Genomic DNA, 24,251 nt, shown 5'->3' with positions numbered 1-24,251 from the left:
TGATTGTGGAGGGGGAAAACATGTTTACATGCCAGTCCAACCAATACGTTTGCTTGTTGAAAATTTTGCAATATTTCATGCTGTATGATTGGTCAGACGTCCTGGCAACTGCCTACATGGGCTACATGATTATAATTCTTGTTCCTGGAGACATAGGCATGTATGTACAATATGTACGTTCTCCCTCAAAACATAAGATTTTATGTAGTATGATTTCTACGTGCTCGCGCTCTACGGAATTACGCGCGTGTGGGTTTTAGGAGCGCGCGCAGCAAAATGAGCTGTTAGCCAAACAATAGCTACGTCAAACTGCATATATAGCAATGACTGCGATTTAGTGCAGTAATAAAAAACACTGATGTAGTTATTTTAACTCGTTCTGCTTTGACTATACATCCACCATGTCTCACTGTTATCATGACAGATAAGTAAAATAGATTTTATTTATGAGGCGCTTCCGGAATGTGGACACATTTTTCAGCAAGTCGATTTATGAACTGTCTGTAGGAAAGAAAAGTCACGTATTAAGCACATTCGACTGATTGACAAGTTGTCAAAACTAGGCATTACGTGCCTTCAATCATCTTATGGACATAACATGTACAACAGTGCAAAGATCTGGAAGTTTCTTGGCTTTTAATGTTTGATCACGGGATTGCTTACTGCTATATGCATGTATCGGGCAGCATTCATTTGAATGGGAGTGCATGGGGTGTGACAAATGAAGAAGTTTCGCCGCAGTTTGAGTTTAGTGGGGATTAAACCATTTTAAAACTACCAATTTCTGGAATAAATAAATAAATAAATAAAACCAGAAACTCTCCCAGGACAGTAACTTGTGGTAAAATGGTGCAACATCAGAACATAATGTTCAAACCTGAGCAGATGTATACAAGATGTAGTAAATTACTAAACCATTCTTCAGCATATTCTCTAAAACCCAGTGTTGAGTGTAATTTAATAACAAAGGAATTCTTTCTTGTAATATAATTACTTTTTAGTCAAAAAGTAGTGTAATGCATTACATTTGACTTTCAATTATTAATTTAATTACTTTTAAGTACATTGTAGGGTTAAGCTTGTTTCTAATATATTATTTATGTATAATACATTAATTATGGCCCTGTAATAAATCATTTTAAAGGAGAAATGTGAGGTGCTGAGTTTATGACTTGTGTGTAAAAGTGAACAAGAAATATAGACATTATTTCGAATTTGTTGAGCAGAAGTGTTTCAGAAAGTAACTTAAGTAATCAGTAATGTGATTACTTTTTCGATTAAATAATTAGTAAAGTAATCTGATTATAATTTTAGAGAAATAATTGGTAATTTGTAGTGGAGTACTATTATTTAAGTAATTTACCCAATACTGCTAAATTTAACCGTTCCAAATACAGTTTAAAAAACAAAAAACAAACAAACAAAAAAAACCCAGCTTGACTGGAACAATCAGTGTTAGTCAACTAAAATGTTTACAGACACTTCCTACTTTGAGCCTGAAAAGTACTTTTCTAATCACAGAGACAATGATAAAATACTTTCAGTACTGAGATTTAAACATTTTTATGGATCCATCAGGTCTAAACAAACAGATGCATTATCAAATGGATGCTTTAATATGAAACAAGCAAGCTGGTTTGAGTGTTTCAACCCAAAATTAAACTTATCACCTGTTATCAGCCCACTATTCTCCAAACTCAATCAAACTTGAATCTTTTATCATTTTCATGAGTAGATGAACCCTTACAATTAATAACAATCAGAGGTCGTACTTAATGGACACTTTCATGTATATTATATGGTTATCACTGTACTACAAAGATGTTGTCTAAACAAGACAAGGCATTGGTACAAGTTCTTCTCAAAGCTTTTGTTTTATAAAATGAATCTCATCAGAATGATCAGAATTAGCTTTAACTAACAATTCTTCAAATTTGTGTCATTTTGATGCAAAAAACAGTCTTGTGTTCAAACCCTCAGTAAAAGCTTAAAGTAACTGATGTGATGAGGATTATTTTTTGATAAACTAATGGAGGGCTGATGCAGACGGTAGCAAGACTGAAGTCTCTCACAGCAGCACTCGTTTCAGCAGGCCAGGTTTTCACTCTGCAGTACGAGGAAATGTGGACGGAGCAACGAATCAGCCTTCCCGGATCTTTGCAGCAAGGGCAGAGTTCTCCTGACGAATAGCCTTATAGTCTTCCAGGATCTTCTCCAGATTATTAACCGTCCTTTTTCCATTCTCAGTATCTATCTACAGGAAACAAACACAAAACAGTTTACACATTAGAAAAGTGACAAGTCAAGTCATTTTTATTTGTATAGCGCTTTTCACAACACACATCGTTTCAAAGCAGATTTTCAGGAAATCATGCATATAAAAAAATAAATAAAAAAAAGAATGAAACTGTAATATCTATGTCTTACAGTGATCATTGTGTAGTTTGATTAAATATGATTGTATAGAAATTAAATAATAATTGTATTTAGAACCCCTGTGAGCAAGCTGAAGGTGACAATAATATGATGATGTCTAATTAACTTCAAATATGTAATAATCATTTTGATTCAGACTGATCAGCAAATGAATCATTCAGACCAATTCACTATAAAGAATCTACTCAAAAAGAACAATCCACTCACAAATCAAACATGGAAAACACAATGTAAGCATTTCCAGATATTTCTTGGTTTTCCACGGCCATGGGAACCCGGATACATGTAAAATATTTTATTTTTGAGTTTATTTCACACCTGCTCTTCAAGATCACGGATTTCTCTCATGATGGTTCCTGTGTCCTCAATGGTCTGAATCAGCTGAGTGCAATTCTGAAACAACAAAAATGTTAACAAAATTAAAATGATAAATAGCCAGAATCCTGTTACAGCCACCAAGGACATTAACTCAAAATTCAATAACATAGTTATAAGGATGAACAGATGGACAAAAGCACTGCTAATGGCCTGAGCAGGAGCAGCACAATGTCCCATCCGTAGCAAGTCACATGTGACAACAATATGATGATTCAGAACACTACGTGCATTTCAGGATTGCAGCATACGTTATTCATGGAAGAACTTCAATCAAGTGCAGTAACATCATAAATATATTTTTAATCACATATTTGCTGATCATCTTTTATCTTGATATGTACATTCATACCTCATGTAAGGCAGCCAAGTACTTGTAAGATTTGCGGACAGATTCATCTTTCTTTGCATCCTGCAGTTTAAAAAGAGTTCAGATTTTAAACTTTGAAAAATCATAACCCATACCAAAGGACATTGAGGATAACTCTTTAAGGACATCCTTATTGTAAAAAAAAAAAAAAAGAACCACTACACTTTTTCCTTTACACATCCAAGACTGACCTTAAACACCAGCTCATCAGTGACAGCAAATGTTCGGTCCAGTTTTCCAGTCAGGCCATTAATCTCTTTCTGCAACTCCTTTGTGTCAGACAAAATCTGCGCGGGGGGGGGGGGGGGGATGGTCAGAGTAATAGGGTCAGAAGTCAAAAGGCTACTGAAGACTCACCAACTTCAAACACAAAGCTAATGTGTGGGTACAGAGGTCAAGACCTCAGATGAAGTAGGACTAGATAAAGGATGAACTCCAAAAAAGACCTTAGTGATTTCCTCCTTCTGTTTCTTTATGTTGCCTACGATCTCCAAGATCCTCATAGTGTAGGCTGAGCGACACACATCTTTAGACAGTGTTTCATACTCTGCTAGCTGTGGAGAGACAGGAAGGGAGTACACAAACACAACTTTAAATCATCATCAGACAAGCTTCAACACTTAAATGCCTTCTAAGTGGTAAATGCAGCCTTCATTGACTGAAAGGTAGAAGGGAGAGATGACACAAGATCCATACCAGCTGTTTGTAGAGACTTTCCTTCTTTTTGGCCTCCTCAGCAGACTGTCTGATTTTGTCATGTAGGTCTTTGATCTCTGACAGCTTTCTGGAGGACTCAAACTATAAGTGAAAGTTTGCATAACTGGTCACTTCCTGAATGCACATAAATGCATCCAAACTCATAATTTATCATAATATGCAGTAAATGTACTGAAGTCACAACCTCATCTACTATAATACACTAACAACCTATACAGCCCTGTAGCAAATGCTAATGTCAAAGTCTCATGAGCATGTCTGTCTAAACCATCCAGTTGAATGATTTTTACTTCAAACACTTCCTTAATAAAGGACTGATTTATTTGTTCTGCATAAAGGCCCTGATATACTTCATTCAATCGATGAACGAACCGGTGTGATGTCCTTTATATCAATATCTGGCCAAAAAGAAGGTGTTTTGTAACAGCTTGCTGGAGCGAACTTTTAGGAAAACAGCTGCTAAACACCTTCTTACTGCCATTGGTCCTTGTCATCAGTAGGTGTGACCTGAAGCTCCACCTACTTTGAGGCTGACAGATTTTTCATTTACATTGTTCAGTCAGTTAAGATCAGGCAACATGAACACACAGCAGCAAAACATAAGTTATTCGTGAGCTGGTGCAAATGTACCTACATCTGTACGATTGTTCACGTAGAGACATTTTCCAAGACCATGTCATGCAATATTGTTTTTATAAGTCTACAAAAGGAATCAAATCTACGTAAGTACTCTCAAGTGCCCATTCACTCGTGCCATCTGCAGTGAAAGCCATTCCCACATCTGCCCATAAGATATGCCTCTCTTATCATCATTTTGTCTGTATTCTGCCCATTAACACTCTTCTATATACACCCATCTTTACAGTAGTATCAGTGTCATCATAAATTACAAAAACAGAGTGTAATCAGCGCATAATATGGCTGTGTATAGCGTGTTAGCTCAATAGCTCCATGAATTCAGAATGTAAACAAGACAAATTAAAAAATTTCTACAGCATATATATTATTTTAAATCAGAGTGGTTAAAACAGCTTCTTTTAATGACGTCATGTGAATTCTCCTCATAGAATGAAGCATTAAGTCATTGATAACACATTTTAAATGTCACATTAGTTAAGGTTTTACTGAGCGTCCTCATATTTAAATGTACTTTTTAACGCCTCCCACAGCGGTGTGGCGGATTTCTGAATGTTCACAAACAATATACCGTTGCTCGGCTGTTTATTTTTAAAATTATTTTTACCCCTACATTTTAGAGAATTCTGCTCTAAAAGTCATGTTTTCGGTTAGAATAAATGCAAGTTTAACAGAGAAATGGTGTGCCGGCTTTTAGCACTTTCTTTTAAATCTTTTACTTTTTTTGTCTTTATTACTTTATTTTCATACAGTAATACATTGACAATCATTTATGAAAGTTCAGTCATGCCAACTCTCGGAAAGATTGACATGTGAATGTGGGTATGACATATTGATAGGATACTGGTCTTGGCGGACTAAATCTGCTACGGTGCTGCTGCTAATATAAAAACACATACATACTGAGCTAGCATGTGGACATGCTGCTGCTGCTGCACAATGATGTCTCAAACGCAAGACATGCTGCATCGAGCATGTTACATGCTGCTACGCAAATAGACAAAAACAATCCTGTGTAGCAGATCTAGGCATGTGGTACTGGGTTGGAGGTGGGGTTCGGAGAATAAACTCAGTGCGCTGCAGAGAAACCAGCTTAACTGCAAAATTGAGCCATTTAAATAAAAGACAAGGAGAGAGACGCAAGATGATTGGCTACCCGATAACTAGTCAGAGAATCATTCAGCTTGCGCCATGCGAGCCGATTGGCTTAACATGTCACACGTGAGCGAACTGATTGGCTAACAAATAACAAGTCAAAGAACCTTTCAGCTTGCACCACATAGAGTTGCAAGGCTGAGCTTTGGTCATTTATCATGAAATTAAATATATTCCCCACGAATATTGACCAGATGTAAACAGTGATGTGTGTCGCTTGTCCACTTGTGATTGCCCAAAATGCATCTTAATATCAGGTATAAACAAGGCTGTTGACCTCATTGCATTTGTTGTATAAACTACAACTAATCTGCCCTGGGGCAGACTGGACACGGACAGCACATAATTGCCTACTCATCTGTCAATCAACCACTGTAAAAAGACAAGAGTGTGTTTTGCTGGTACGTGCAGCTTCAAACTAAAATAAACGTCTGATGATAATTTGAAAAAGCCCATACATATACATGAACAAGACTTCATAAAACTACTTCAGTAAGCCTGTTATAAACACAGACAAGAGGTCAAAATCTAATTTTAAAAATTATTTAGCATTAAACTGTAGAAAAAGTAAATCTGTTAGTCTTATTAATAAAGGTGTTTAATGTTTGAAATGATTGAAATGACTCAAGTAATAGCTCTATGGTTTAGACAGGCATTTTCATGAGACTTTGACAGTTGCTACACGGTTGTATAGGGCATTAGTGTAACACAATGTACCTCTCTGTTGCTGCACAGTTCTTTCAGTCTGCGGTGCTCATCAATCAACGGAACTCTGTGCTTCTCCCACTGAGAGGCCAAATGAACCACTCGCTTAGAGCTGGCCTCTACCAGACTCTAAAACACAGTGCAAAAAGACATAAACTTGTCATTAATCAGAGTTAGAGACTTCTGTAGGCTTCTTAATTAGTGTTTTATTCGATATGCTGTGGTAGTCCCTAGCAAAACGTTTGTATTGTAACTTGTTTAACTTTGGTATTTTGTACTACTATTCCTGTTCTTTTTTTGCAATGACTTCTTTATATCTTAACATTTTAATAAAAGACAACTGAGATGTCCACACCAAACACTGGTAAATGTTTGTATTCACATTAAGTACGTAAGCTCCAAAAATCAAATGCAGGAAAAGAAAAAAAATTGAACACTGTACAATATCTGTAAAATGGACAGTGTGCAAGCTTATTCTTTCCTTGCATTTTATTTTATTTTTTAAATATCTGGAATCTTGATTTTAAATGTGTAATAACAAGGTCAATGCCATTCACATACAGTTTATGGTAGAAATGGGGTGACTCAGATGTGTATGTGGTGTGACTTGTGTACCTGTAACTTGAGCAGATTATTTTCAGCGTCAGGTAAAAGGTCAATCGTCTGTCTCTTCATTTTGACAGAGTTCTCCTTCTCTGCATTACTCAACTCACTGTGTTTTAGCTCATCTGACACCTGCAAATGTAAACACACAGGGACAAACTTTTTAAAAGATTTTAAAGAATTGCAGCATTTACTCCTCAGTTCATTGAGGGATGTGAGTATTTAAATATTTCACCACATTATGAATGATGCATCACTAGCCCCATGTACACCTGGTTTTAAGATGCGTTTTGTAATTGGATCACTTGAACCACATTCGGAAGTGGTTAAAAATGCATGTGACCTCACTGCATTATTAGTGTACACACTAATTTGTCCTGAGGCATCAAATGCAAAGACCCAACTACTCACCTGTCAACCAACCACTGCAATAAAAAAAATTAAAAAATTGAAGTACGTACAGAACATAACCCTCTGGTTGGAACATTTGAAAAAGCCCAAACATATACAAGCACAAGAATTTGTGGAACTTCTTCAGTATGCCTGATATCAACATGCAGAATAAATATAGAAACTTCACTAAAACAAGAAAGAATTTGGCTTGAAACATCACGTTTGTGTTTCGATTAAATTAAAGTATAATTGGGAGAAACATTGTGCCAGCTTTTTGTGCTTTCTCTTTTTTTTTTATCATCATACAGCATTCTGAACACAAGCGGTCATAGGAGACATATTACAACCAGATATAAACACCTACTGTATGTCTCGCTTGACTAATTGTAATCATATCACCCGAGACAGATCTAAATACCAGTTGTAAACAGGGCCATGAATCGATAACCTTGACAACAATAAAATATAACTATTCAGGCATCTGATTTGTCAGTTACTTGCTGGATGGACACAGTGAGCTCTTTGATGTCTCCGCCAACTTCTTCCATTTGGACTGACAGTTGCTGCAACTGTTGCTGCAGAGTAGAAAGTTCAGCTTCCTGCAGGGCCTTTAGGTCCTCCTCTGATTGATGAGAGCTGGGAAGTGCACTTGCTGCTGCTGCCATCTGCTGGGCTGCTTTCTCAGGCTCCTAAAAACAAAAACAAGCACTTTAACACTTTGCTTTTATATAGTATTACAGTTCAGAATCTAAACAGCACATCTGAAGATTTACTTTTACACATTCCAATTTTAAATTAACTGGATAAGAGTGAAACATGTATTTTGTTTATAGTTATGATAAAAGAAATACTTTTTCCAAGAGTAGTGTTCCTCAAACCTCATAAACCAAAAAAACAACAACAAAAATAACGCACAAAAAAACACCCCTCTTTATCTAATGAGGCCATCCATTTCTGGGAGAAATAATATTTGTGATATGAATACTTATCAGTTCCAGAGCTGATGACGAGTAAGTGGAAATTGTTATATGTACCCACTTATGACAGGGGTATTTTTATCACATGATTTAATCCCATGAAATCCTTATTAGTAACCCAGTCAGTTACACAAAACCAGGACAAACAATTATTTGACATTAAATGACATTTTGGTAATGTTCTAATTTCCTTGACTTTTCAGTTCCCACACCTTTTGACCAATTAATTTCCATAACCTTTACAGTCCTTTGTCAAGAAATAATTCTTTTTATAAATCATTTTGATTCAGACTGATTTGCTAATTTGATTCACTAATGAATCATTTAGTCAGATTTATGAATTGGGTTTGTCCAGTCCATTGAAAAGAACTGACTCAAAAGTATGATTCGCTCAAAAATCAGACATCACTATGGCTTGCAAGCAAATTTTACTCTACACAAGAGCAATGTAGCTGATGACATATTTTTGAGCATACTACAAAAATGTATATTTACTAATGTATAATTTGTGACTTTTTCATGACTTTTAAGACTTTATTCAACTTCCATAACTAGGGAAGTTCCTATAACTGTTTTTGGAGAACGAGTACAAATATGATACTCGTTGATACCGACACCTGTTTTTTTTTTTCATTTTTATTATTGTTTCTGAATTCCATATTAAACAGTTTATTTAAATTTAATTTAAATCATCAAAATAGGTACTAAATAAATACATTCATTGAAACTGTTATCAAATGAAAATAGAACATTTAATTTTCAACATAAAATTGTATGAAGAGCTTTTATACTGAATCTCACAGCACAATTTGAAAAACAACAGTTATTTTTGTCAAATCAAGTGCAGTACAACAGAGCATCACAGATGTGAGATTTTGCTTAAATATAAGATAATTATTGATTTATTATTATTATTAGTAGTAGTAGTAGTAGTAGTAATAATATTCCAGTGAATATTACATAACTATACTGTATATAGTAGTGATACATTTCCGTCATACGTTTTTTCCATTTTAATGGAGCTTTTATTTTGGTGGAAGCTTTTATTCTGGAGTGAAGGCCTTTCCGTTTCTGTATTTTTGATGGTAGCTTCTCACCTCCGGAGGAGCAGGTTGCTACGTGACCCAGTGTGAATATTAAACCACAAAAGACTGCTATTTCATTAAATAAATGTGTAGTCTGTATGTGCTGCACACTACATAATGAATAACCGCTCTGCTCGCTGTCATCTGCTAAAAAAAGGGGCGAACGATGCTCATTGTGGGGTTTTTTTTAAAGCTCATCGGTATAAGCAGCCAGCTCCACATTCACATTCAAACATTCTTAAAACAAGAAATGGGCTTTACCTTGAAGCGCACAGCACATGCAAACTATATATTTATTTAATGAAACTGCATCCTTTGCAGTTTAATAATCACACTAGGACATAACGTGATTTTAATTTGTGCGCTGAATGTTCACGCAATGACATTCGTATGTCAGACTGTATCGGTTTCTCATATCAGAACATTTTTACAAGCACGAGTACTAGTACATGAGTGCAGTATTGGGACACTCCTATCCATAGCCGCTTTTACACAGATATCCAAGCAACTGTTCTGGGACTGCAAAATTTGTTCATTCACACTGCAAGAGCTTTCTTGTAATCTGTGCTCGCATTCACACACATCCCGGGACAATCATAAAGACCAAAGTGACATCATGATGTGACGTCTAATGTACAGCATCTTGAGTTTACTGATGACTGCGTCTTTTCTCTTGAAAGAAGCCCGCTCTTTCATCATCTTGTAAACAAATAAATTGCATACGGTAAAACTAAACTGACAGTTAATTTAATAATCTGCGCAGATGGCGAATATCTCCCTGGTCCCTGTATGAGATTTATTGATTTGATAAAATTGCAGTTAGGCCTACTTTTATAAACAGCTCATAAGATAATTTTTGTTTTGTTCGATGTTAATTGTTGTGTTATTGGCTGCTACTTATCAACTGAAATGCCTCCCAAGGACAATAAAGATTGAAAGTGAAAATGATAACAGTCAAAAAATCAAACCAAAAAAACCAACAAAACAAAACAAACATAAAAATTCATGGTATTAAGGTGCATTGCAATATTATTAATATTAAATAACAGAAAAATTATATTTAAAAAAACTTGTAATTTTCAATGATAATACCCTGTCTGCAACAGTTAAGTTGTGCATTCAATTCAGTAATCGCGTTTGTAATTTATTTTTATTCTCAACGGGTCTACCTTACTAGCTTACACCGACAAGGTAAAACTATACTTTTTTTTATTTTTTATAATCAATAATGATTATTAATTTGCCATTTTCTTTTTTTCTTCTTTTTTTCCTAGCACTGCCATTTTTTTCTGTATGCCTTAAGTACTTTTTAAACTTTACAAATTAAACATATTAGTAATATACACATTGTATGCTAACTGTTGCACTGTGCATTGAGAGGCATCGAGGCAAATGTAATCTTTTTGATCATGTTTTCTACAAGCTGTAAAATTACACATAAAAGCTATTTTTGGAGAAAAAATGAAATGTATCATTGGGAATCTAATGTCTTGGAAAATAGCAATAAATTAATTTTCAGTATCTTTATGTTCTTGTCCTTCATAGGGTTAAGAAAATAAATGTATCAACAAACAGTTGGCCTGTTGTAATGTTGCAAGTGCTGTGGCGAGCTAGTCACCTAAAAAGCTATTGAGTCATTTCAAAACTGGTAAAAGTGTATCTGTTTGTGTTTCTTATGTAAGGGGATCTTTAGCCTACCTACTGTATTTTCACTACAGCTTTTCATCTTCGCAAATTCCATGGCATGATGTTCACGGAGTTTGTAGGGGAGAGCGGGGCACAAACTAACACTTTTTGGTTTTCTTAAGTTTGTGTAAATACACTTGGGGTTCAAAGTATTTTTCTTTTTTCACATTAATTTTACACATGTCTGGTACAAATATGTGGTCCTGTTTTATGAATACAGCATGTACTTTTTCCCCGTCTGCCTGGAAAAAAGGAAAGTGAAATGTTACAACTTGCCCCATGGGGCACGTTGTAACATGACCATATTACAGCGTAAAAAGAGAAAAACTAAAATGTACCATTGGGAACCCAATGTCTTGGAAAATAGCAAGTATCACCTCTAACAACTGTATCTGACCAAATTAAAATAAATAGAAGATAAACTAAAATATTGTCGATAAAAGTAATTTATTAACTTTGTCATGTATAATATAGCAGTAATTTTGACACTTGACAATGAATACACAACAAAGCCACAGCTCTCCCCTATACTTCAGGTTTGGAGTGTTCCCTGCATGACACAGCAAATTTTTTTTTTCCATCACAATTTACAAACTGGGTAACCATAATTATTATTTTTAAATACCAAAAGTATTCCTACATCACAGACTTCAACCGCACCATATATGAGGGGGAAATACATTTTGGACATTCGCCGTGTTGCGCTCTGAATGAAAAATGTATTTATTTTATCAGGTCAGGTTGGTGAAACTGTAAATGTAGCCAATTGTTTTTTTTTTTTTATTTAACTAATATTTACAATGGAAACATTAATTTCTTTACTTGTATATATTTTTTTTTAAATCCGAAAAAATCGGGAGGACTGGGTACTTCAGCGAGTATTGACGCTGACTACCACCCCTTGAGTTGCGAGTTCGAATCCAGGGTGTGCTGAGTGACTCCAGCCAGGTCTCCAAAGCAACCAAATTGGCCCGGTTGCTAGGGAGGGTAGAATCACATGGGGTAACCTCCTCGTGCCAATTAGTGAGTGGTTTAGTGGTTCTTGCTCTCAATGGAGTGCATGGTAAGTTGTGCGTGGATCGCGGAGAATAGCATGAGCCTCCACATGCCGTGAGTCTCCGCGGTGTCATGCACAGCGAGCCACGTGGTAAGATGCGTGGACTGACGATCTCAGAAGCGGAGGCAACTGAGACTTGTCCTTCGCCACCCAGATTCAGTGCCGTGAATGAATGAAAAAAAAAAAAAAAAATGGCAACAGTTTATGACAGCCGACTGTTTTTTAAACCGCAGTTCATATGAAACTGTTGAATCTCTATTCTGAACACAAACTTTCTCCTTTGCATTATAAATATGTCATCACTACGACACCCTTCACGGTATTGGCTCTCCTTTTGTTCACACAGACATGTCCCGGTATTGATCTCAGCAATGCTACTGGGGTCTGATCCCGGGATAAAATTTTCGGGCATTCCGGCACCGGCTTGCGTTCACACAGAAGGCTCCCCGGCATTGATCCCGCCGATATTCCGGGATCAGAGCCCAGTGTGAATGAGGTTAATTACTTTTCCCAGCGTGTAAAACACAATTTCAAAACTTCCTGATATTTCCAGGACTTCCAGTACATGTGAGAACCCTGGCACACCACAGTTTGAGAACCACTGTATGCTGACAGGTACCTGTGTAAAGGTGAATTTCTCTGTATGGGTAAAGCGTGTGCCTTTAGTCAGCACATCTCCTCCAGTGGAAGCACCACTGAATGACTGCAGCAGCTCAGCTAGGTCAGAGGTCGAGCGTGTGGCTGCAAGCGTGTCGGGTCGTGGCTGAGCCGCCGCTCTCAGCTGCTCCTCGATCCGCTTCTGTAGTCGAGCCATTTTCCTCGACCGGTACTCCTAAAGAGACAAGATAACAAAAGTGTGTTAAACAAACTGATAACAAGTAATCAAACTTATGAAATAAATCAATATCTATCTTCAGGGCAAAATTCAAGAACATGTTTTAAATCACCAATCCTTGTTAAAATAATAACGTTTATTTGGCTGAATATTACAGTTTCATTATTTGACCATTCTGAATAAACATGCTGTAGTTGTTTTCATACATTCAAACCTATTCTCAAGAAATGGAGATAAAATAAAAACAAACACAGATACAGATACAGTCTTCCTTTTCATTTACAAATAAGTACCAGACCCTTGGAAAATGTCTAGGGGTCAGACAATAAGGCCAGTGTGAAAGTTGGTGGGCACGTGAGGTGAGAATGTGAAACTGAGATGTGAGAGGTCAACAGTGCAGTCACAAAACACGTGCATGCTGAATGTCACATGAGTGTGAAAGACACCTCTCTATTCCATCCTCATGTTGATACATGCTTTTACCACAGAGATGTATTCAAGAAAGCAAGGCTCAGCTAAAATATTTACATACTAATGTTATTATTATTATTATCAAGAAAGGAAACCTACAGGTCATGTTAAAGAGACGTCACTCAATTGAATGAGTAAATTCAAGCCAAAATAGAACTTACTGTGAATTAAGTTTAACAGCTCAATTTACATTTACTAACTGTTATATTAATTTAGATTTCAGACACTTCAATTTATAATGTTTTTTTTTTTTTTTTGTGCCACTAGCATCACAAAATGGAATTGCTAAAGTAAGGAACGTTTTCAAACAGGTTTTCCGAACACTCTAAATCTCTTCGGTCAAACAGATAGTCCCACCCCAAACTCACACCATTGATTGAGCCAATGTTGCAGTGTTGGGCTCCTCAGGATGCTCAACTTAACACAGCAATGTTGAAAGCACCACAGAGCAACAATTAGGGGTGGGTAAATATATATATTTTCCAATGCTGATCTCAATATCGATTATTAAATCCCAATATCAATCTTTTCAAATACATCTCTTTTTTTTTTTTATCCCCCTTTTCTCCCAATTTGTAATGCCCAATTCCCATTACTTAGTAGGTCCTAGTGGTGGCGCGGTTACTCGCCTCAATCCGGGTGGCAGAGGACAAGTCTCAGTTGCCTCCGCTTCTGAGACCATCAATCTGCGCATCTTATCACGTGGCTCGCTGTGCATGACACCGCGGAGACTCTGCATGTGGAGGCTCATGCTACACTCCGCGATCCATGCACAACTTACCATACGCCCCATTGAGAGAGAGAACCACTAATCGTGACCACGAGGAGGTTACCCCATGTGACTCTACCCTCCCTAGCAACCGGGCCAATTTGGTTGCTTAGGAGACCTGGCTGGAGACACTTCAAATTCTCTTAAAATTTTGCGCTATGTGACTAAACCAAGCGTACACTACACGACTTACAGTCGGCGCCCTGCGACTATCAGTCCTGTTTTTCGTCTTGCTGGTGCAAACACTATAGGACTGTAGTGTATCAACTACACGACCATTCGACAGAGGCCATGTGTACACTGGTATTAAGATGCGTTTTGGGTGATCCAATTACAAATGTACAAGCTTTTGACCACTTGTGTTTGAGGAGAGAGTCTCTGATTTCATGAGGACATACATCAATAATTACATTTGTGTTTTACTAAATGATAATAAAAGCACAAAAAAGTAAATGACAAGAAAGAAAAAGCTAAAAACTGGTGCACAGTTTCTCTAATGTGCATGCTCCTCATATCTGTGTCCCTATTGTGCATGTTCATGCATCTGCTTTTTAAAATTTTCACATCGTATGCTTATTTCCTTTTAAATCCACACATAAGGTGAGAAACAAAGCTGCCTTTAGCGTCATCCTGTTTCAAAAGGATCTCCAAAAATGCATCTTAAAATTAAGATAACGAAATTCAACTACAAACTTGCGCATTTTATTCTTAATAACATGTCAACAAACAAGAAAGCACGTCTCTCGTCTGTTTTTCAAGTGTATTTGCACCATTTGCACCATTTGCAAAGGAAAAAAATAATAAAAAAAACAGCTGATAATAATAAAACTAGCAAGTTGGGAGATGTGGGTGAGGTTTTAAATTATTTTCTTATTATTTTTGTCTCCTGCTACCAACTACCTTGCTCTCCTCTTTTAACAAACATGAAAGAACGACTTGCATTGTTTTTATGCGCATTTGCGCTAATTTGCAAAGGAAAAAATAATAAAAACAGCTGAAAATAATAAAGACAGTGGGTAGGGAGATGTGGGTGAAGTTTCATTTCATTTGCCATTGAATAATTTCCCTTTTAATATCCTTTCTATTTTCTACAGTTCGTTGTTGATAAAAAACAACAACAAAAATAAACATTTAGTTCTAATCATGCATGGCACAGATGAGATAAAGCCATTCAGGTCGTTGCTCGTTAATTTGTGCTCATTTACAGATGCTCTTTACAGAAATGCAGTTTTGAGAGTATCGCAGTCAGCATGTGTTCAACAAATCAATGTAAATAATTTTTAATAGTACAAATTATGCAATTAAACAATATACACAAACATTAACATAAAATATATTAAATATTATATATTATTTATTGTTTGAATACATGGATTTTTTCAAAATGCGACCAAGATGATGAAAAAGTAATACAACATAATTAATGAAACAATTTTTTTTGTAATGTACCTAGTTAGAAGGTCCCCTGTATAATTAACAGCATTAGCTGGGAGATAATTTATTTCATATGTAAGCAAAAGGGACATTATATCTGAAATATACCCATATGAATCAATATAGAATAGAAATCGAATCAAGAGCTTGTCAACTAGAATCGAACCGGGAAATCTATATCAGTACCCAGCCCTAGCCACAATGTTACAATTTTAAGGAGAATAAACTTACAAATGGAAAAAAATAATTACACACTTCAGCTTTAAATTTGAAGGGAGAAAGATGTTAACCTCAGGTTTAAGTCTTGACAGGAGGCCTTGGCTGTTCCATTCACTCTCCCACTCCTGTGCAGCACTAAGTTCAGAGATGTGGTTCTCCAGCAGGGACGCTGGCACTGAGGCATGCTGGGAAGGCTGGGCGGTCACAGGCAGCAAATAATTCCTCCAGTACTCTTGCACCTCTGAGAGAATTCACAAAGAAACATCAAGGACACATAGTCATGTTAGCTGACTGCAACATAAGAGCTGAATTTGGTCTTGAATTTGTCAAATTCCTCAAGTGGGCAAGTGGGAACTAAGACAAAATCACCATATATTACACATAACACACTAAACTCAATGAGGCTTGTTCAGGTAGGTAGATGTAAATGAACATGCCTTTTGGCTGTTTCATGGAAGAGACCTTTACTGAGTATGGGAGGCTCAGAGGCTGGGCGTGGAAACTTTGAGACGGGCCAGAACTCTGAAATCAAATTCACACACATTTGTCTTTTAGTTAGGTAGCGTAGCAAATTCTTCAATAACTCTTGCAACTGTATGCATGTTTACATTAAAACATATAATGAAAATATTTTTCATGGTACCAGAAAATTAGATTTATGCCTAAACATGTTTCAGCTTTGACTATGTGATATTTCAACCAAAGTAATATACAGTACAGTGGTCCCAAAAAATGGATTTGGACACTTCAAGGTGTCATGAAACCCCCTGTTTCAGCACAGGTTGGTTCTCAACAGAGTTTTGAAAATGGTGGAAAAGAGTGGGCATGGTATGCAGTGGAGTGAAGGGGGAGAACACATCAACTGTCTTTTTCATCTAGTCACTCTGATGGATTTAACAGCATCAAAGTTTCCCACAAATGCACACTGTAATACACACTCACTGAGCACTTTATTAGGAACACCTGTACACCTACTTATTCATGCAATTATCTAATCAGCCAATCGTGTGGCAGCAGTGCAATGCATAAAATCATGCAAATATGGGTCAGGAGCTTCAGCTAATGTTCACATCAACCATCAGAATGGGGTAAAAAATTTGATCTCACTGATTTCGACCGTGGCATGATTGTTGGTGCCAGACGGGCTGGTTTGAGTATTTCTGTAACTGCTGATCTCCTGGGATTTTCACGCACAACAGTTTCTACCAGTCTCTAGAGCTAAGAGTCTAGAGCCAAAAACAAAAAATATTCAGTGAGACGGAACTGCCTTGTTGATGAGAGAGGTCAACGGAGAATGGCCTGACTGGTTCAAGCTGACAAAAAGGCTACAATAACTCCGATAACCACTCTGTACAATTGTAGTGAGCAGAATAGCATCTCAGAATGCACAAAACGTTAAACCTTGAGGCGGATGGGCTACAACAGCAGAAGACCACGTCAGGCACTTTATTTGGATCATAGTGTGTTCCTAATAAAGTGCACAGTGAGTGTACATTTTTATGCAACAAAATGCACAAATTTACACTGTTTTGTAAGCTTACAATTCAAATTGGTAATTTTATATCTATGATTAAATGCACATAAAAATGATGAGTCGTTCACATTCGTACTGTTGAAAATGTACGTGTATGCACTTTTGCATTGTAAATAACTTTAATTGATTGATTTACAAATATAAGTGGCCAGTACCTCCGATGGCAGAGAATGCACCTGTGTCATGAAACATTTCGAGAAAAAACAAAGATGCGCAAGTGTTGAAATCTTTTGTAAATCTAAGACATCTATGTCACATTCACATTTCTCAACAATGGCTTCAAACCAAGAAGAAAATAACTAACCTAAATGAAAGGAATAGTTCACCCAAAACGATAGTTCTCTTATCATTTACACACCCGTATGTCATATGTAATTAATACATGGTGTACACATGACTTACTTTCTTCTGTGAAACAAAAATGAAGATATTTTAATGGATATATGATGTCTGTTTATCCATACAATGCAAGTAAATGGTGAACACATTTTCTAGCTCCAAAAAGGTCATAAAGGCAGCATAAATGTAATCCTTAAGACTCCAGTGGTTGAATCTATGTCTTCTGAAGTGATCCAATCAGTTTTGGGTAAAAACAGACCAAAATATAACACCTTTCTCACTATAAATCTTGCCATTGCAGTCATTAGGCATGATCATGATTTCAAGCTCAATTACACTTCCTAGTGCTTGACACATGCAGAGCTCTAGATGGCGCTAGGAAGCGTAATCCAGTTTAAAATCATTATCACCAAGGAGACTGCAAATGTTTGTTTATGTTCCGCGGTGAGTAAATTATGACTTTTGGGTGAACTATTCCTTTAACCACTTTCCCCTTGAACTTAAAATGAATGCTTGATATCATTGTCTAACATCATGCTCAGAAACACGTACAAATCTGTTAACATCTAGAATTTTTTTTTTCTAGTGTTTCAGTCTGAAATGACCCTTTACATTTGAAATGATCAAACAATAGAAGGTGTTGATAATGAAGACAATAAGTATTGTGAAATTCTGTGGTTGTCAAGCAATAGTGGAACATATCCATAGTTGATGTGATGACCTACACCTGACACCTGTGTGAACTTCAAATCACCTTGAGACCAGCTTCCTTTATCCCCACTGCTGTAAGGCTTTTAAACTTGTAAGGTGTTTGAATGTTGTGTTTTGATGTTAGTGTCATTTTATGTAATTAATGTTTTAATGTACTTGCATTATATTTTTACAAATTTGTATGCTACAAATTAGGGCTTATAATAAAGATTGACATGATTTCTTAACAGTCATTGCAAAAATTACTCCAAAAATGAAGGTAATTCTGAGAAAAGCTCTATTATCATTTGTTTGAAGATGCCACTTGCTTTGACATTTTATTATGTAATGCAATGACATTAAGACATTTAGAAGTGTGACTTAAGTGTCCAAATCATTTTTGGGGCCACTGTAGTTAATATATGGATCTATATAAAATCCAGAGTTATCTAAGCCTTAGCCCTAGATTTTAAGGTGTGGACATGTTGACGCACCTGTGTTTTACGGTGAAGGGGGAGTCTACAGGATGGAGGGAGCCAAGGCACTGACAACTGAGCTTTAATTTGAGCAGCAATTGCTTTCTGCATCAGTGCAGACTTCCCTAAGAGAGGAGAGCAGAGAGAAGAGGAAAGGATATACAAATGTAGATGTCTTATTTAATATAATAATTTTAGGAGCAACATGTGATAAAACAAAGCCAAACAAACAATTCTGAGAAATAATAATAATAATAATAATATCATGTTTACAATGTAATGAGTCTGACCAGTCTGAAAAAATGCAGCACTGTTTCTAAGTCAAATCCAGTGTTGAGTCTATAACTGAGCTAGCAGGCTATTAACTGGAGTAGATTTTGGATGCTTTCCAACACAATAAACATGAAATTATGTAATTAATTATTAAACGTTGCACTGTTTGAGAATGGAAAAAAGTCTTCAGCATTTCTGTTACTTTATTGAAAAAAGGTGGCAAAATCAGCACTCTAAACTCATACATTCATACAGTGAGTAATCAAATTAACCTCTGATCCTGGCATGGAGAACACAGTACAATAACAACACTTCACTATTACAGAGACAGTGCCAGAAATTAATCTCTGGTGTTGTGAGAATCTACAATAGAGATTTTTGAGTCACACCAAAATGAATACCAGGCAAATCACAGCAAACCACTACTGCGTCACCACTTGGGTGTGAAGGGAAGATTATGAATGAATGTGTATGCTGTGGACTGGCAGTTACTCAGGTATGTTCCATTCATGTCGGCTGGTGTTTCTGCAGGTGTGCATTACCTGCGACATGGGGATTTCTCTTGATTATTTAATATACCCGTGGGCTGGACTGTACTGGCCTGTTTTCAGTAACTGCTAGTCTCAGCCTCCAATGGCATGCATACAGACTGTCTGATGCATATTGCTTACAAAAAAGATCTAGCTGAAATTGGCAGTTCAAATCAGGGTTTGCTGGTTCAGTCCACCAGGAAACAAAGTTGTGTTTACAAGTCCCCATGGTGCTACAATGAGCCTTTTAGAGGAACTAGTTGCTGGATTCATTGCATTGAATCTTTTAAGATCTTCAAGACACTTTGTTGCAACCTGTATATTCCGCTTTGTTGTAAAAAGTTACAAACTATTTCAGATTTACCCACCCCTAACCGTGGTTGGTTGGTTTAAATGTCAGTCAAACTGCCTCATCCTGCCAAAATGGATCATTCTTGGCCTGAATGTGGAGCAGACTTATTGCCATTAGTGAAAAGTACCTGCAGGCTGGTCCGAGGCCTCTGCACTCTCTCGGGGCAGCTTCTCAACCAGAAACATGAACAGAGAGCGAATCTCTGGTTCATTGCTGTAGAGAAATGTCTGGTAGCCAATCTCCCCTTTAAACCCCACATCCTAAACACACACACAAATCCAAAATTAGAACAGAGACTGAGAAGTACACTACTTTGAAAGAGTTACTAGAGACTGGTATGGTCTACTTCTAAAATAATCCAGATAATCCTAATTTTGGGCCGATACCTAAACAGATTTTTACAAAACACTGAAGGCCAATAACGATACTGATATTTTGCAACTTATTTTGTCATTAGATCACGGTTTTACTTAAGAATGCTAAAAAAAGAGGTACAAACAATTTTTCACAGTTCTAACAATAAATAATTTCCATTGAACATTGCTGAATGTATTGTTGACACATAACAGGAACATTTTTTAAAGAGAGCAACAGTAAAAGACACATACAAGATAAAAGATACAAAAAATTACTAAATATGATAACATGATTGATATGGGAAAAAGGGTTATTTTGTACTTCTAAAAATGTTTTATACTTCTGTTTTTGCAGTTTAAAACACAGCCTTTAAGGTTTAGTAATCGCACAAAGTCATATTGCAGTTTTAATCTTAATTTAATAAATCATGCAGCATTAATGGATATCATACCAACATCTCAGAAGTCAAAGTCTGCTGGTTTTTAAAGTGTTTTGGAATGTTTACCTCATCATGCAGCCTATAGGTAAGTCCCACTTTTACAACTGTCATGTCCATTTATGCCGTTTTTCCACATTAACGTGAGAACGAGACAGAATATAAATTAAATATTACATGTTCTTAGGAGTGCCAACCCTTCTAGTGTGACTATTATTATTATTATTTCTGGAGTTTTAACAAAGTGTGTTACTAATTAATTATAAATAAACCATCGTTTTTTTCATATTGGCTTTTCATGCTTATTATCGATATGCCTATGGCTTTAATTTGGTCAATAATTGGCCGATAAATATACATCTTATACATATACTCCTGAAGTTTGCAGATGACACTACTGTCATAGGCCTCATCTAAGATAACGATGAGTCTGTATACAGAAGGGAGGTTGAACAGCTGGCTCACTGGTGCAGTCATAACAACCTGGAGCTTAACACGCTCAAAACAGTGGAAATGATTGTGGACTTTAGGAGGAACACCCCAAAATTGACCCCCCTCACCATTCTGAACAGCACTGTGGCAGCAGTTGAGTCATTCAGGTTCCTGGGCACTACCATCTCACAGGACCTGAAGTGGGAGACCCACATTGACTTTGTGAAAAAGGCCCAGCAGAGGCTGTACTTCCTTCGCCAGCTGAGGAAGTTCAACCTGCCACAGGTGCTGCTGATACAGTTCTATTCAGCAGTCAATGAGTCTGTCCGCTGCACTTCAGTAACTGTCTGGTTTGGTTCAGCTATGAAATCGGATATCAGAAGACTACAAAGGACAGTTTGGTCCGCTGAGAGCATTATTTGTTTGCCCCCTGCCCTCCCTTCAAGAACTGTACACTTCCAGAGTGAGGAAAAGTGCTGGAAAAATCACTCTGGACCCCACTCACCCTGCCCACTATCTTTTTAAACTGTTGCCTTCTAGCAGGTGCTACAGAGCTCTGAGCACCAGAACCGTCAGGCACAGGAACAGTTTTTTCCCCTCAGGCTATCCATCTCATGAACAGTTAAAACTGCCCCATTGAGCAATAATATATATATATATATATGTATTATTTGTATATTGTACATACACACACACACATATATATATATATGTATATATACAGTACTGTGCAAAAGCTTTAGGCACATAAGATGTTTCACACAAACATTTGTCTTTAGATGGTTATTTATATCTGCTACTTTAGTGTGTCAATAGAAAATATACATTTTATTCTCCCAAACATTCATTTTGCAAATAGAATAGAATAGAAGAACAGGGAGCCCTGCAAGAGATGGCATGGCCCTCACAGAGCTCCCCACTGAACATCGAGTCAGTCTGGGATTACATGAAGAGACAGAAGTAATTGAGACAGCCTAAATAAATAAAAGAACTGTGACGAATTCTCCAAGAAGCTTGGAACATCTGCCAACAACCAAGAAAAACTGTGTCCAGGTGTAAGTAGGAGAATTGGTGCAGTTTTAAAGGCAAAAGTGTTCACACCAAATATTGATTTAGCTCTTTTTCTGTTTACTGGAATTTGTATCACGTTAATTGATTAATAATGAAAACTATTTATGTCATTACAAATTCCTTGTATGTGGAAGCATACTTGGCAATAAAACCAATTCTGATTCTGAGCATTCCTAATAATAAAAAATAAAAAAAACATTATAAATAATTGACATCTTTTTGTCATTAATGTTTGAAAAGTCCCTTAACTTAAGATGCCACATTTCCAATAAAAAACAAAGAGAGCTTATTCATTACCAGTAGATAAAGCATTTTCACTGGTCATCAGCTGACTCGGCTTAGCCAGCTGTGAGGGGTCAAAGTTAACTCAAGCACACAGAAAGGAGTCCAAGCCCTGCTTCTCTTACCTGACAGGCCTGTGCCAGGCTCGTGCCCAGTCTGAAGCGGGCAGACATGCCAGGTGGTAGTGAATGAGACAGCCCATTGCCCAGCGCGGGATCGATCACACGCAGGCATCTCACCACCGCCTCCACGATCAGCTCACTGGTGAACTGCTTCACACTCTGCACATCCTCATCAATGTCTCTGCAAGACAGTGAGAATATCAGAAACTGATCAGAACAGTACAGATAGACTTGTATCAGACAATAACAGACATAGTAGAGATTGAGGCGAGAAAATCCTTATACACAAAGAAAACAGGAGAGAAATATGAATAATTGTGGTCACCAAATGCACAGCATTTATGTAGCATACATGTAAGAAGCATGCAGTTTCTAAATGTGAACAAATATGTATGTATGAAGTGAAACTAATCATATGACAATCTTGACATATTAAATATGCAAAATGATGTTATCAAAAGAACCACGTGAAGATAATTGAAACAATATGAGGTCAATAAAGACTTCATACGAGGTTAAACTATGGCTTGTCCCGAGATGTAAGACACTTATATGAGGGAGGAAATTACTTGTTACAACTGATAAGACCTGTTAGGTATGTGATACTCACGTGCCAGTTTGTCTCAGAGAGTGAATTAAAATCCTATCGACTTCTTCCATCACGAAAAGCGATTAGACACAGCTGCTCGACTGTCTACAGTAACAGTATAACCCCCACCGTGGACAACCAAATTAATATCATAAGCTTCAGCTAACCCTCAGCATCGCCCTCACTATTACAGCCTGTGCAGGGCTGCTAACCAGGACGACCTTTCCGTTCCCATGGTTACATTTCACAACGCTGCTTCAAATGAACTGCAAAATGCCTTTTTACCACATCCTTCAACAAAACGACGTGTCAAACTAACAGACTCCTTCGCCTAGTCTCTTCAAATTTTGCTTTTGCTGGAGAGGAAGTCATAACAACCAAGGAGTGTCTTAATACACAATGTACGATGGGACATGAAGTTTTAGAAAGTCAACAAATCCTTACAGCACTGCTGAATGAAAAACTCAAATTCCCGACAGGCACCTCGCGTTCAGGTCGCATGACTGAGAGTGACGCGTAAGCACGTGCACTGTCCAAAAGCGAATTGAAATGTTTGAGATGTTTGTCTCACTTGTGAGAGGAAGTCGGAACACTCACCCATATTATAAATGGCTTTAGTGTTCTCAACGATTTCTTAGAAAAACAATAGCTGTATATCTGAAATTAATAAATGTTTATTAAATATAGGTCTTAAAACTTAATATGTCAACTTATTTTTATACAGCATTTAGATATCATCAGCAGCTGCTGATTTATTTAGCATAAATCAGCAGCGTTCACAACACATCTGTTGCATGGACCTTTATCTAAATTGAAACGTGTGATTTACCTTTTAAACATCTATA

General features: G+C 36.9%; 1 protein-coding gene across 1 annotated transcript; it reads right to left on the bottom strand.

Moving 5' to 3' along the window:
* Positions 1 to 1,131: 1,131 nt before the first annotated feature.
* Positions 1,132 to 23,778, bottom strand: ccdc22 (coiled-coil domain containing 22). The gene is made up of 16 exons (XM_051654154.1): positions 23,428 to 23,778; positions 22,821 to 22,998; positions 20,245 to 20,377; positions 18,981 to 19,087; positions 16,361 to 16,445; positions 15,995 to 16,164; positions 12,815 to 13,027; positions 7,888 to 8,079; positions 7,010 to 7,129; positions 6,407 to 6,523; positions 3,878 to 3,979; positions 3,628 to 3,735; positions 3,373 to 3,468; positions 3,164 to 3,223; positions 2,755 to 2,829; positions 1,132 to 2,254 (listed from the first exon to the last, which is right to left on the bottom strand). Exons 1-16 carry the CDS (start codon positions 23,475 to 23,477, stop codon positions 2,141 to 2,143), a joined length of 1,920 nt encoding a protein of 639 aa, XP_051510114.1. The 5' UTR covers positions 23,478 to 23,778; the 3' UTR covers positions 1,132 to 2,140.
* Between the last annotated feature and the right edge of the window lie 473 nt (positions 23,779 to 24,251).

Source organism: Myxocyprinus asiaticus, chromosome 24 (assembly GCF_019703515.2).
Source record: "Myxocyprinus asiaticus isolate MX2 ecotype Aquarium Trade chromosome 24, UBuf_Myxa_2, whole genome shotgun sequence".
In the NCBI taxonomy this organism is placed as follows: domain Eukaryota; kingdom Metazoa; phylum Chordata; class Actinopteri; order Cypriniformes; family Catostomidae; genus Myxocyprinus; species Myxocyprinus asiaticus.
Note: the sequence above shows the minus strand (reverse complement) of the source record. Positions and strands in the feature narration are given on the sequence as shown.